Source organism: Ascidiella aspersa, chromosome 6, assembly GCF_963924565.1.
Source record: "Ascidiella aspersa chromosome 6, kaAscAspe10.2, whole genome shotgun sequence".
Taxonomy (NCBI): Eukaryota; Metazoa; Chordata; class Ascidiacea; order Phlebobranchia; family Ascidiidae; genus Ascidiella; species Ascidiella aspersa.
In genome coordinates, this window is record NC_139452.1 from 9806032 (window position 1) to 9821949 (window position 15918).

At 36.7% G+C, this 15918-nt stretch overlaps 1 protein-coding gene across 1 annotated transcript; it reads right to left on the reverse strand.

The window, feature by feature from the left end:
• Nucleotides 1-5832: 5832 nt before the first annotated feature.
• Nucleotides 5833-12411, reverse strand: LOC146139598 (4-galactosyl-N-acetylglucosaminide 3-alpha-L-fucosyltransferase FUT6-like). The gene is made up of 4 exons (XM_083392495.1): nt 12351-12411; nt 12074-12194; nt 10978-11194; nt 5833-6462 (listed from the first exon to the last, which is right to left on the reverse strand). The coding sequence occupies exons 1-4, from the start codon at nt 12409-12411 to the stop codon at nt 5833-5835; spliced, it is 1029 nt and encodes a 342-aa protein (XP_083248621.1).
• Between the last annotated feature and the right edge of the window lie 3507 nt (nt 12412-15918).

Sequence of the window (15918 nt, forward strand, 5' to 3'; positions counted from 1 at the left end):
AATTTTCAAATATAAATTGACGAATATTTTTGCAAAAGTGTTGAACAATTAATGAAATAATTTGCACTTTAATTAGTTCAAGACCATCGTATATTGTGCGTTGTGCTGCATGAATGTTGTGTTGGCACTGTTTATTTTGACACTTCTGTATAATAAGCGCGTCGCTGTTAAGGCAAGCACAGCAGACCTTTGGCTATCACGAAAAGCGTTTCCGGTTCTCACGGCATAGATCGCGCGAAATGGGGACCGGTTTCCTAACCGCTGTAGCTAACAAAAAGCCTATCAAGGACATCTAGACAGCAGAACGAAACCTTGAAAAAGACGAAGCAGTCGAACAGAGCAGTTGATGCCTGAAAAACAGACCTCCCAAGAAAGGTGCAGCACAACAGACACATCGTATGACGAAAGTAACGACACCTTATCGTCATCTGAAGAAATAAAGAAGTCAAAGAAAAGAAGTTCAGGACCAGCGAGAAGCCGTGCAAGCGCAAGAGGGATCGAAAACCTGACTGCAAAGTGCCCGATGTGATAAAAGGGAAAGTAAGACATTGGTTTGACCTTGTAGACGACACATTTGACCGACATAAAGTATCCGACGCAAAGCGATACAAAGAACTGCCAGAAGCTATGCCTCGTTCCATGTTTTGGACACTCGTTCATCAAATAAAGAAAGTTTAGGGGTCGGCAACCCCTGGCACGCGTGCCAAAAGTGGCACTCGAGATGTTTTTTCAGGGCACACCAAATGAATGGACAGTGTTCGTGTCCGAAATAAGTTTCAATTGTTGCAGTTAACAATGTTTTTGTAGGCTTGTTGTTTAGGGCGAACCAAACTTATTACGTCACGATGCCCAAAAATTGGCGTGTTTTTCACTTCGCGCGTTAAAGCAGGGCTTTCTACATAAAAATAAGCACGTAAATTTTTGTTCGACTGAGAAACCAAGCTAAATGCCGAAGTGATAGTTAACACTTACAGGTATCGGCTGCAAAGCGTCAAAGAATATTATAAAATAGCGGGCACAGTATTGTGCTCGTGACATTCGTTTTTTCAGCAGGTTTAGGGTATCTTTACAGAATTTAACCGATAAAATTAGGTTTACTGGTGTCTCCCAAGATGAGTAAATTAGATGTCAGATCACAACAGAGCTGGGAGTCGGATCCGGGATTAGAGTAGTCTTATTCGACATGTGCGCATGCGCAGTACCAAATTTTAAACTGATAAGGCAGCAAACTGTAAATGGTTAGGGTGGAATAGCATATGGTTGCATATTTTCCAATTCCATGACCCCTATGGTTGGATTGCTAAATATAAATATTATTTTAGTTATGTAAATGGGTGAAATACAGGCTGTGAGAGTCTGAGCCGGATTCGGACTCCGATAATTGTGTTTAACCGATTCCGAAGCCCTGGTTGCCAGTGCAAAACCATACATAGAAAAATGTCCGGCACGCGAGTTGTTAATATTTTTAAATGATTCATTAACTGGCACAATGTATACGGAAGGTTGCCGCCCCGGCCTTATCTTGTCTTGGACTCAACATTTGTAAGTATTTTCCGGAATTGTGCAGGCGTGTAGCATCACGCTACAACGTTGCCATTCATTTTAGAAAATATTATACTAATCCTTTGAGTTTTTGTTTTAGGCAGCAACTTAATTACCTGATGCAATGAATCAGACGATTGCAGGGAAGCCGCGAGCAGAATGCTTGAAAACTGGTTGCTCTTTTACAAACGTAGAGTATTAAATATTTTTTTTCTTTCAGAGAAAACAGTTTTAAATGTGAGCAAGCAAGCCAGTTAAAATAACAAATACCAACTGCTAGTAATGTTCAGGGTCTACTTCTACTAGAACTTTGAACATTCGCTGCGATGTCTTGATGATTCCCAAATTAGCCTACGTATGACGTCAAAACGAATCTTCACCTATGTGACGTCATCTACACAAAGTAGGTTGTGACGTAATTAGCGGTACAGTGAACTTAACAAATGCTGCTTGCTTTATTGTATAAACTTTATACCTCTGTTGGTCACATTGCAGAGACAGTAAATTTGTCGGCGTCATAAAATTATAACAAAACAAAAAAATACAAAATAAAAAAAAAAATAAAAAAAAACCTATAAAAAAAGTAGAATATAGAGCGAATGTTCCAGGTAGATTTAGACAGTGTTTAATTACGGTTGTGCTTTTTCACGTGTAGGTCTTTGCAGGGTACAAATATCATTTTTTTATAGAAGAATACGAAACTAGTTTAAATAATATTTTTTTGTTATTTGTCCGTTACGGGGACTTATTAGTCCGATTTGAAGCACAGATATTTAAAAAAACGAAATTGTATTCCTAATGTGACGCAACCTAATTTTTCAGGCAACATAAATTCATGTTTTTTGTTCAAACGAGCCAATATTTTATACACTTGCTTAAAATCTGTAAAAGTTCAATGCAAAACATGCGACGTTTTTGGGTTTCTTTAACTAAACCAGAAGTTCTCAATCCGGTAGGAAATGTGAAGTTTAAATCATGTTCTAGTTTGAGTGAAATATTGACGTTTAAGGTAAAATATTGTTGCAAGTTATGCGCTGAGCCAACTTAAACATATAAACATTGCAGATATTTTTCGCGAAACTTTGAGTAAAGTGTATACAGTTCCCTTAATATTACGTCACAATAAGCTCTGCATTGTGTTCTTTCTGTTATTTACTGCCACTGCATTATTTAACCTTATAACAGTGGTTCTTAAACTGGGTTCCATGGACCTCTTAGGTGTCCGTCAACTAGTTTTAGGGGTTCCATGATTACCTAATTGAAATATGAGTGTATATATATTCCCTGCCGTGGTCCACGCAAGGCAAAAAAATTGTTTAGCGGTCCGGTGTAAAATAAAATTCAGAACCCCTGCCCTATAGGCACATGCTTAATTTACTTAATGGCTAATTCAGCTTTGCACGTAGGAGAATCTTAGGGAGGATATTTATACAGAAAGCCTTTATTTTCATATATATTGCAAATTCTATATGTTATATTGTTACATATATTCAGTGGTGAAATCAAGCGGCGTTTCTGCGAAATAATTTTCGCAGGTAGATCACGTCGTACCGTTAAAAAGAGTTTTTTTATACCGGGCCATCTCGCCATCTCCTTCAATGTATTTAAACGAATATTTCAGTTGTATATTCTCCGATTTCCTAAGATTACTTGATTTAGACACTGTTATGACGTAACCTTGTGACGTCATCTCTGCAAATATTTATGCGTTCCGATGAGACAAATTTTTTTCGTTCGGCTAGAAATTTTTTTTTAATTTCACCCCTGCATATATTGCGCGGTGCATCTAAATATACAGGTCTGCCGAGTCGGACTGTTGACTCTGTGGAGTCGATTTTGCTGGAGTCGGACTCGGGACTCGAGTAAGGCCACGTAAAACAACCCGAGTCCCAAGTCCGACGTGCACATGCGCAGTACCAAGTTTCGAAGCTGATAAGGCCACAAACTGCAAATTGTAATGGTTCGTTGTTTTGGCCTAAGTCGGACATGCGTTGTTTCAAACTGCCCCCACAACCCTTCCTAAGATCGATTTAATGCATCATATTTAAACTGGGTCCAAAGTGAGAAGAATAGTTTAGTGCAGAGGCGAACAACCTTTTTTGTGGCGGGTTTTGTCCGAGTTCTGTCTCAGCCAAGTTAGAACTAGAGCAACTCATCTCCAAGTCCAACCACCAATATAATAATTTCCCCAAAAACAATGAAACGATGAACCAATAAAATTAGTAAGCTTGTCCAATTATTAGCTATATTTCAACTGAAAAGTTTTTTTACGTGCAAAACTAGAAATAAATAGCTCAATTGCATAATATACTTATCAGCCTGCGTCACACTAAAACATTAAAAACTATTTCGCGGAACAATTGTAAAATTACAAAACTTGACAATCACCCAAGTAAACGTCTTACGATTGTCAATTTTTCACTGATAGCGTGCTTTCTTGTTAGCACGCGCATTTTTTAAAACAAATATGTTATTTTCCAATTTAATAAATATTACACAGCAAACTTGAAAATAACCAGTGTATAGAGTTTCTCTGATTTGCCACTGTTTTCAAAGACTTCAAGAGTCTTTTGGGCAAAGATTAACTTCAACTTAAGTCATTTGGGCAAATAAAGCAACTATAATTAAGTGCTTTAATTAAGTGCATTTTAGTAAAACTGGATTAATTGCGTCAAGTATTAACCATGAAAAATCTTAACATTTGATTTGTCATGTTTTTGACAAATAAAAATATTTAGGCTGCCGTAAAAACAACTTTAGTTTAACGGCAAATGCGTCTGAGGTAACCCAAACCAACGATGCGTATACAAAACATTTCGACTTGAAATGTGTGATCATTAAATTGAGAAATAAGTGCTCAAGCCTTCAGGGCATTAAAGTGCATTAACTTCGGTTTTTATATTAGAATGGTGGTTTTTAACCATTCTAATCTCGTTGCCCCTAAACAGACCAAAAAATGCAAAATACAGCTTGCAATTAACTAATAAAAATCACACTATTACTGTTACACGAATTGAGGACTTACGTTAAATATATATGAAAATTTAAGGCTCATCAGTGTAGAACGGCTAAACAGCTTCAATTGCGTAGAACGTGTTTTACCGTTTAGGTATTGCCACAAAACTTCACAAAAAATATCTCCAAGAACGCATGATAGTTGTTTTTATAAATTTTTTGATAAGACAAGTTTCACAATGCTAAGCCGGTATTTAAAATTAACGAGAGAGTTTTGGCAAGAGTTGCATTGTAAAATGATTCAATGATATCTCATTAAATTAGGACCACACTTAAATTTCAAGTTCGTTTTGGCTACAGCCAATAGCTTAGTGTTGTGGATAAATAAACATAGTTTTGGGTTTGGAGATAAATTCAAGTCTAGGAGATAGTCAACAAAAATACCTAACACCTGATTTAAAAGTCGTATTATATTAATGACAAATTAATGTTTTGAATATCATACGGCAAAGCAAGAGGTAGTAAAATAAAATTCGACTTTAACAAAAATAATTTGAACTTTAAACTAAGAAAAAAAACAGCAGTTTAAATAACAAAACAGTAAAATTGCAGCCGCTTTTTGTTCAAAAGTTTATAACACTCCTTATAGGCTTTATAGAGCTACTAAGGACAAATTCGTCCTCAAGCATTTGGCAAATTTACATAGAATTTTAAAACAAAAAATTGGCAAATTTTTATCAGTTGGTAAATTGACAAAGATTTTTGCAAACCAAAAAACAATGGAAAAATTGGATAATTTTTATCAGTTGGTAAATTTGCGAAGAGTGTTTTTAACGAAAAGTTGAAGTTTCAAAAAAAGAAAAAAAGTGCGCAATTTAAAAAAAAAATTAATAGCAAAATTGTATCACGACATTACGACTGTCTGAAAAGCTCAGTTTCTAATAATCGTTTAGCTTTCAGAGCCTTATTATAAAATATTCGCGGCACAATTTTTGCAAAGAATGTTCAACCTTACTTGGCAAAGCAATAGATAATTATCACATCTAAAAAATTGCGTTTATTTTAAGCCTTGCATAAGTATTTAGGAGGTGCCAATCTTTTACAATTTTTTGCTATCTTTATTTCGATTTGAGAAAATGTTCCGTGATACCACAACGATTTTTGTTGTTGAAAACTCAACAGTTTAAGACCATTTTACTTTGAAAAACACAAATACCGTCGAAAAAATTAAATCATTAAAAAGTATCAACAAAAGTGCTAAGAAAAAAGGTAAACCTAGAACGGTTTTGGAAAAAAAGAGAAAGGGAAACTAAACTGTCAAATCGTACCAAAACATTACCAAAGTAGTGTTACCTTTTCTTCATAACACTCTTTCGGATTGTTGAGCACAAATTCTTTTTCCAACGATTCTATTGTTTTTCGATCTTTCCCCTTTTCAAGGAAAACCTCACACAAAGTTTTCGGCCTAGGGTACACTTTCAGTCCCGGGTTTTCCCCCTCGACCTGCGTCATCATGACGTCATCGCTCACACCCTCTTGCTCCCTCCAGCGGAAATACTCGCGGTACGCTTTCGGGTTTTGATCGAGGAGGTTTAAATGCCTTACGAGCATCTCGGGGCTCGCGAAGTCCTCGGTGTGTATGAACGAATTTGGGGGTGCAACCCTGATGACGTCATCCTTTGTAGGTCCCCACACCACCGGGACTGCCCCGTTTCCGAGAGCGGTGTTCCAGAACTTCTCGGTGATGTAGTCTTTACAGTGAAGAGCGTTCTCGAAGGCGAGGTAAAACTTCGCTCCTCTCACTTTTCTCTTTATCTCCTCCTCTTTGCTCATCGGAAAAAGCTGCTCGTTTCCGAAACACTTGCCAAACATTTCGACCCGCAGACCGGCTTTTACAAGGTCATTAGCATACTCTAGGCGCTCTCTGGCGCCCCTTGTGAGACCGCAGTTGCTGACAAACCAGACCTGCGAAACATCGAGCTTCTTAAATCGAAAATCGGCGCAAAACAAAAGGTTTTCTTTCGATAAATTATTTTCAAACGTGAAGCCCCATTACCGAGGTTTATAAACGAAAAATTAAAATTTTGGTTATAATTTTAAATTAGCATTTAAATAGATTGACGTAACAATTTTTAAACCAAATACTTTTGACGACAAGCACGAAATTTGTTTTATTATTTTAAAACCCCAAAGAAAGATAAATAACTAACAAAACCGAAAGAATCCTACCACTTTGTTTTCTAGGTTCAGTAATGTAAGTTGTATACAATAACACTTCATCCAACCTAACGATATTTTAATCAATCAATTTTCGTGGTAGGATTTTACTAGAACAGCGCCTTCTGAGCCTGCGGGTGCTTTTTAACCATTTCTGATCGATATCTTGTAAACTTCCGGAGATATAACACGATAAAACCTTCCCTTTGGTTTAAATTATCATCATGGTTAGGTATTTGCCTCGAGCCCGCCGGTTCAGTTTTTATAGCCCGCGGTATAGTTTCTTAATGATCCCAAAATACGGTTATTACCAGTTTATTACAGGAAAATTTGTCCAATGCAAATTTAAGCTAAAATTTTTATGAAAATTAACTAAACCACAATTACATTAACCTAGGGCTACCATATTTTCAGCACCCAAAAACAGGACATTATTTTTTCGGCAAGTAAAACGAAAGTAGAATTGATACTTTTGAGTATGTGATGTTTTATGCTGATTTATGCTGATTTTCGAAATATTTGGTTGTTTTGGGATTCTCGGTTTAATTTTCGATCGGAAATTTGGTATTACTGGCCAACTCACGCGCAAATATTGATCTATTTGTTGCGAATTTAGCTGTTGGCGACAACAAAGAGAGTTATAAGTGAGAATTTAAAATCCTACGTTTTTAAGTGAATAATCCGGTCTCACACACCTTTGCTTTATTAATTGAGCAGGGGGTGCACATTTTACAACGGCCATATATAAATGGGGGAGAAACACACAACATGACATTACCTAACCTAGTTCGAAAAAATTTGGTATAATGTTTCAGGGTTTGGAAAATGGTCTGTATTTCGTTCATAGTTTAAAGACGCAATACTTTCGACAGAAGCGCAAAGATATATAAATGCAATGTAAATGCAAATATTAGACTAAGTTTGTTAAACTTTCGTTGGAGATAGTACCACAGTGCTTATAGGACGCTATTTGTCTGTAAAGATGCTGAAAAATTGCGTGTTTACGATACATCCAAACATGTAGAAACTCGTCCTTGTTTTCGCTTAGCCTTTGTATTTTATGGAAACTAAGCCGCGGGCCGTAGCCTATTGAATTGCTCGGCGGGCCGTATGTTCCCCAGATCTGATCAAGAAGATAGGGCTGGTAGGGCAATTTGTCGGAAAACCTTTTCTAAACCAACAATTCAGCATTTCTTTCTGAAAATAAATTCAACGTCTCGCCCAAAATTTGTTGACAGTATAAGCCATTAACTCGAAATGCGAAAAAAGAGGAAATTTGGGTATTTTTGTGCGTCCTCGGAGGACCATTCACATTTTTTGAGAAAAGAGGACAAATCCTCCTAAAAGAGGACAGATGGTAGGCCTACATTAACCTAATTTTACACTTTATGTTTAAACTTCACCGCATGCGAGTTGTTTTACTCATTGCTAACTAAATTTCGGCTGAATTCGGATGCCCCCCAAAGGTATCTTGTGTTCTATATAATATGTGCGGTTAATCGTTGGTCAGTACGACTCCAGAAGGGCTTCGTCTCATAATACATATTGTGTAATGTGTATACGTATGTTTCAGTTATTTTTTTTTAGGTAATATATGTATTATTCTTTAAATAAGAATCAAGTAAAGTAAGTTTAAAACAAACTGTTATCCGGCCAGCGATATTTAATCGTTACCGTAGCTTCAGCTATCAGTCCTTACAATTAACTAGCCCTTTATGAAATACATTTGGTGACCCCTTTTATAACAATAGCCTATTTAACGTGCCCGAAATCACACCTGAATATCTCCAAAAGTTACAGAACAGGGGTGGCCAACCAGTCAAACAAGAGCCGCGTTTTTTACTTGGTTAAGCGCAAAGAACCACACCTCACACATGGAAAGAAAAGAATAACCTATCACTCCATTTCTTACTCACTTCCACAAAGCGAACCCACGAAACGTAAAAAAGAGTGTGTTTATTTTGTTAAATTGACAAATATTAAATTTAGAAGGGGACTTGATGCATTGGTTAAAACAGCGGTTCTTACCCGGCGGGGCGCCAAGGAATTCTAAGGGGGGCGCGAGCTCGACTTCAATATTTTAACTTTGTTTTAGGCATAATTCCTACATACAAACTCTGGTTTTTGCCAACTTTAACAATAAAACTGCAAAAATTTTCGCGCTGCGCGCGAATCTTTTATTAACCTTTTAGAAAATCCACGGAATCACTACCCTATTATATTAAGTTATAGATAAACGATAAAAGCTATCGCCCTTTCGGACTATTTTTCATCCATATTTTATATATGATAACAGGCTATAGCAACGTTCCGCAACCGGTGTGAGAACATGTCAGGTATGCCGCGACGTTCCCGTATGTGTGTTACTTGCGTTTTTTAATTGCACTTTGTACAGCAGATTATAACGAAAATGATGCATCAAGGCAGATATTTTACTTTTATTCAAATAATCAATGTAAATATCCCTGGCTATATAAAACTATGACCTATGTTACGTTTAATCGACGGAAGTCAAATTTTTCATCTTTGTAACTAACTCAATAACATGAGTATAAATTTTTAGCAAATTATTTCTAACCACGATATAATTAGATCTAAAATCGTCGAAAAAAAATGGCTAAACCTGTCGGAATAAACCTAAAGTTGATGGGAATAAGGCCTAAATTGACAATAATGCCTAAAAATGTAACGGGAGGGTATGGAATGATCGGGGGTCATCAGTTTGACGTTGGATGTCAACGTTTCGGCGTTCTGCTTTGAATGGCGATTATGGCGCTGTTAAGTCGCCGCTGTTTTAGCATTGGGTGGTTTCCACTGTTTGGGGTAAGTGGTGGGTATATTGATTGGGGTTAAATATTAAGTTAGGGTTGGGATTTAGGAGTTAGTGATGAATTTAGGGGTAGGGTTTGAGGTTAAGTAAAAGGTTGTATAGGCCTTATTCCGAAATTTAGGTCTAATTTCGACAAGTTAGGACTTATTCCGATTTAGATGATATTATACGACTATGGGTATTAGTCCTATTTTGGTCTTATGCCGAACTGTGTTTTATTTCGACTTTGATGTTGTTCTGATTTCGGTCTTATGGCTGAAGTCCTTTTGGCCGTCTTAACATATTTCAAAAGACCGTAAAACCGTAAATTCAGAAGATAAAACAATGTAAAACGTCAAATTTTCGGCACCTTCGGCGCGTTAATCGTAAATGCACATTATTCTCTGAGCAGCCTGCTATTATGCTTTTGTTGTCTATTCTTAATCGTCATATATTTCGTAGGTGTGCCGCCAATTTTGTTTACCTGTGTGGGTGTGCCGCAAGTGAAAAAAGGTTGCGGAGCACTGGGCTATAGCAACAGGGGGAGTCGAACTTTTTCTGCGCGAAACTATATTGTTTTTGCAATATTGCCGTTGTATTGTGTGTCGTTACATCTTTTGAAACACGATAACGCAATGGTTAATATTTGCGCTGGACATTTTTTGCGCTCGACGTCATAACTCTTACAACTGTGGAGTAAATACCCTCGCAACACGTTTGTCAAAATCAGCTCGATAAAATCAATGTGTCGAGCTCGCGCAATTTGTTAAGTGCCCAATGCGAAACGCCTTTTCGGTTGCAGTTTAGCCAATTCGACCAAATAAAACTCAAAATTTTTCGCGACCAACAACACCCTTCACTATTTTCCTGTTTACTCAGTGATATTTAATTGCAATTCATGGGGGGGGTTGGGCGCAAGGCATGAGAAAAGGAAAAGAACCACTGGGTTAAAACATACACATTTATCGATATAATGCCATTTATCACGATGATTTGACCAAATAACCTGAGAATTATTGACTCGTAGCTTTATGGCTGTTTTGCGAAGTACAAATACCATACATTTTGCGTTTATAATGATTTAAAATTGTTCTTAACAATACATGGCCTTAAAGCAAACAGCCTGAAGCAAAAAGAATTAACTTTGCCTAACGAAATGGACCATTCTGAGATTTCGTAATTGTTCAACACGTACGTAAGAGCTGCATAAAACTGGGTAAAGAGCCGCGTGTTGCCACCCCTGTTATAGAGAAATAAATCCGAAAGTTTTACACAAACCTGGTTTTGGCTTTAGATATATCCAGCAAACACACCATCACCTGTTAAACGTTCATGGCGATATAATTTGCGATTAACAAATTAATATTAGCCTCACACTTTTAGCAGTTCTTATTCGACTGAGCTTTGACCACGCGTCACCACTTGCAATTATTAGGTAACAAGTTACAACTCACGGCAAGAGTCTTTTTTCCCGCCACAATCTCATCCACGACCTTTTGACCTCTGGGCATGCGCAGTGCTTTGCTACGGAATCCGTAACCACGAAAAACGTCGGCATCATGACGGTAGGTCCACGTCCAGTTAAAAAAGCCACCGAAGGGTCGATAATGCTTGGGGTCGATTATTTGGGGCGACTCACCAGACCACCAAACAAATATCTGCTTTGGACCCCTGCCATAAAAACATAAGGGTCACAATCGATTGTTAGAGTTTATGTCAGTGGTTCTCAACAGGGGTGCTGTTTCTAACGCTTTAAGGTGTCTAGAGATATTTCAAATTATATCGGATTCAATTTTTTCTCCATTGGGAAGCTTCTTGATAACTTTTGTGTGTGTGATTAAAGTGTAACAAAATGAGAGGATTTTTTTAGCCTTGTGCTCAGTTGATGCGAGTTGTTTTAATTTTTTACAGTTGAGTTTAAGAAAATACGGGATGGGAAGCCACAGAAATAGCATTAACTCCGGCTCCATCAACCACTAAAACCAATGACTTCGATTACAGGTCAAGCCCGTAGCATAACTTTTAAAGGTTCTCCAGCAGACGCTAAATAAAGTCAAGTGCTGCAAAAAAAATATTTTTAGTTTTTTTCCAACGTATTTGATACTAGAGTGGTGTCTGTGCCGATCGGATATAAAATCAATATAGAAATTCCAGGTGTTTTTGTTGCGATCCAAGATTTGCAATCCATTGCAGCTATTCGAATTTATATAAATGTTTACAACTGATAATTACACTTCTGACACTAAAAGCAAATTTTGACCTAAGAAATAACCTAAAAAAACTTTAAACGTTATAGTCTTCCTTTTTTGATTGTTTGGGCGTAGTAATAATGTAATGTGGGTCGGATTTCAAATACTTTGTTAAAACGTAGAGAAATATACAAAAATCGACCGATATCGCTTTTTTGGACCGATACCCGTTACCCGATACCAATATTTTATATACCTGGAAATGTTTAAAACTTGAATTAACCGATTCGAATATATACATCTTTATTTAATTTTCAACTTCCAACCATTATATTCCAAAAAACATATAAAAGTTAAATACCTGTAGTGTTTCCAAGGCAGCAAGCTTTCGTTGATGGTAGTAAAATGAAAAACAACCAAATCTGCTTCTTTTAATCTCTTGTAGTCCCTAGTTCGAATGCACTGACCATATGTCGAGTTTTCTTTGGGTAGATACTGTGGGTTATTAAAAGGTATTCCCCAAAATAATATTAGGGGCTGCTTGGCACTTGAATTTAGAGCAGTCTTAATTGAGGGAGTTTTTAGATTACTATGGGTCAAGTTGAGATTTCTGGAAGGAATCAATTTTAGTTTCTCACTGATATTCATTGATCCACTGTGATTGGATGATGACTGAGCAGAAACGGCCGACCTTGGCATTGAAATAAAAGACCTTGAGGCGAAATTGTCCTTTGGTGTTACTGTAAACCATATAGTGACAGCAAAAACGCTCAGCGCCATTAAAGTCAGTCGCCAAATTGCTATAAAGCTCTTACGAAACATTCTGTTGTTCAAAATAGAATCACAGATCTCATAGTAGAGTCGTTTCACACTTTTTTTTGTAAACAGCAGCATAATGAAAAGCATTTTGATTTGACAAAGAACTACAAAAAGTACAAAGTTATCAAATAATTGGTGTTAAAATTAAAGACAAAGGCAGGTATAGATAAGTCTGTTGAAATAAAGGAAGTCCTAACACTTTGCTTGTGGTAAAAGTGATACTCTGGATACAAGAACTGTCATTACAAAACTAAGCATGTAGCAGACCCAGTGTGCATTCTGTGGCAGGTATACACCCGATATGTTTTCTAAGGAAATTTGTGTGCACACCTAACAGGTAGATCGCTAACCTAAATTTCAAAAATTATAATTTTGAAAACTAATAGTGTTAGTACCGTCTGAATTCAAATAAGTCCTAAATCCGTCGGAATAAGACCTAAAAGGTCAGAATCACGCCTAAACAACACTTTAACTAACCCCAAACCCCACCCCTAAGTACATCATTAACCCCCCAATAATTTCAACACTAACTCATATTTTAACCACACCCATTACCCACCAATGACCCCAAACAGGAGCAAAACTCCGGTCCAAAATAGCGGCGCACTAACGGCGCCGGTCCGACTAGAGAGTCCAAATGTAGTCACCAAAACAGCCGATGCCAGACCGATGGCCCCCGATCGTTTCATAACTTCTACCCACAGGTTTGGGCATTAATCTGGCAGTTTAGGCCTTCTTCTCATAAATTTTGGACCTATTCCGATGAATTTAGGCTTAATTCCGATGTTTAGGCCCTACTGTGAAGATAATAGGACTTATTCCGATGCATGTAGGACGTATTCCGATGAATTTAGGACTTATTCCGATGAATTTAGGACTTATTCCGATGCATTTATGACTTATTCCGATCCATTTAGGACTACCTCCTATGAATTTAGGTTTTATTCTGACAAATTTAGGTCTAATTCTGACAGATTTTGATCTTGTGTTGTATTGGATATTACTACGTATTTGTCTGTATTATGTCGTTGGTCTTAATACTATGGTTCTATAGATTTTTCTGCTTTATGTATTGTTACTTTTTAGGGCTTATTGTGTATTCCCAATCAGTTAACCTAAACGAAAGGCGAAAAAATCCTGCATTCATTTGTCGACAGGTGTGCAAAGCCAGACGAAAAAAGGCGTTTTGCCTTTGATTTCGGTTTGGCATTCGCATAAGACGCGTGACCCAATGATATTAAAAAAAATGCCGCTTCGGACAGAGAGTTAAACCCTAACACAAACGATACTATCACTTACAAAATATTCACACAAATTTTAACTTTTGTAACTAACACCGAAACTGTCCAAATAAACTTAAAAATAAATATTGCTACTTGTAGAGAAAATGCAGCAGCAAATTTTGCGTTTTATTAACAAGTTATTTAATGCGCATGACCCAGTTACGTTTTTCAAGTAACAAAAAATATAGTTTACTTAAAAACCATAGCATGGCCGCACGTTATTAAGTCCCTATGCAGAACCCGTCAACTGTAATATATTGTTTTGCCTAAACGATGTCTAAATTTGTCGTGAGTTTACAGATGCAATTTGAAGGGGTCTTTACACCGACTATTATTTTAAATTAGTACCTTAAAACTTGCAAATTGCAAAAATAACGAACCATACATATCCGTTACTAAACTGCACTTGCGAGCATAGTAATTATGCTACTCGCACCGGTGTGAGATCCGATCGCAATACAGCGTATAGTATTTTTAGATCGGATCTCAATGGCCCGCGGCATATTTGCTAAATAAAGGTGAAGTAAACAGTTGTTGAATGCTTTTTAATACTAAATTTTTATGTATTTTAAACTGTATTTAAGGCTCACTAGAGTTTTGATTAGACAGTTATTTCCTTCATCTAAAGATAATCAAGTAAATAAAGTTCAACAACAGGCCTTAAATCGTCACGCCGTACATTTATTAGGCCTTTATGAGAAAAGTTTAATGACCCCTGCTACAAAGCATTGTCGAATTATGCTAAGAATTCCCAACGACAGGTCAATAGACTTCGATAAGTGTGCATATTTCAAACCATTTTATTTGCCTAACATTTGGTAAAAATTTTGTGTCATTTTAACATTTGCTTTTCACTTATCATTTTGTAATGTGACGTCTTACGGTGGAACTCAAACCACTACTATGGTTCAATGGTAAAATCGACATTTCTACAGCAGTTAGCTATCGAATCCCAAGCCATCAGAACAGTGTTTCCCAACCCATGGGTCGCCGACTTCTGTAATTGTTAAATTTTTGAGATTGGTTCTGAACAAGAATTTTAGAAAATGTGACACACTTCGAAAGCAATGCGAAGATAGTGCTAAAAATAATTGTATTATAATTTATTTGTGCCATTTGTCTTATGTTATGTCCACTTGCAAATAGTTCGGTGAAGCGTGCGCCTATTTGCCTTTCAAAGGTTGGTACTCAACGCTAAGTATTTCGCTTACTCAACGCTAAGTATTTCGCTTATGGAGAAGTTGAGGAAAAAATATAAAGGGTGGTTAAATGTTGAAAAACAATTCGGTAGGATGTAAATTTGCCCTCACAAAATTTTATAAATAAGTAACTGGAAAAATTGTGGTGCCCCGCAGGAACAAATTAAAATTGTACAAGGGCGTAGCAAGCAAAACATAAAGCCGAATGCATTAAATATTAGGGAAGGCGTTACAAAACTACGTTATAACATGGCGTCATACTGAAATAAATATTACGAACACTGCGTTTGTCGGATTTCAATTGGCAAAACTTTCAATTTAAAAGGTGGTTTATTAGGCACATAAACTTGTTTTATATATTGCAGATTTAAAGTCTGTTATAACTGTGATTGCTCGGACCAAGCCATGGTAAAAACTTACCCAGTAAAAGTTGGCAAAAGTATAGCAAACCATGGACGTCAAACCATTTTAAGGGAATGACAATATTTGCTTTTTAAACATGTTAGCTGGCCAAAGTGTAATAACATGCTTGTACGCATTATCTACGTAAATTCTATTTATAAAATATAAGTTTCGATCATTTCCCAAATACTACTACGCCATACTTGAACCCGTTTCGCATCCAAGCCAGAAGTTAGGTGGGGAAGTTTTCGGCCCATATCTGTTTTTGCTTGCAGAAACAAGTTAAGGAAAAAATAAAAAATATATAATATGAAATATACAATACAAAATATCAAAAAATAAAAAAAATTAAAAAAAAAAATTTTTAATTTAAAATAAAAAAAAAAAACACCAAGCACTGAAAATATACCCCCTGACAAAATATACAACAACCGCATCGTCTAGGTATATGGGCCGAAAATTTATTTTCGGGACATATCTTCCTTTTGCCCGAAAATGTTTCA

Bases quoted from the DNA above. Each gene is read 5' to 3' on its own strand.
- LOC146139598 (XM_083392495.1), bottom strand. From the start codon at position 12,411: ATGCCAAGGTCGGCCGTTTCTGCTCAGTCATCATCCAATCACAGTGGA. The intron at 12,195-12,350 runs GTGAGAAACTAA...ATCTACCCAAAG, and splicing joins CAGTGGATCAATGAATATCA to AAAACTCGACATATGGTCAG. The intron at 11,195-12,073 runs GTATTTAACTTT...TTTTTATGGCAG, and splicing joins CTGCCTTGGAAACACTACAG to GGGTCCAAAGCAGATATTTG.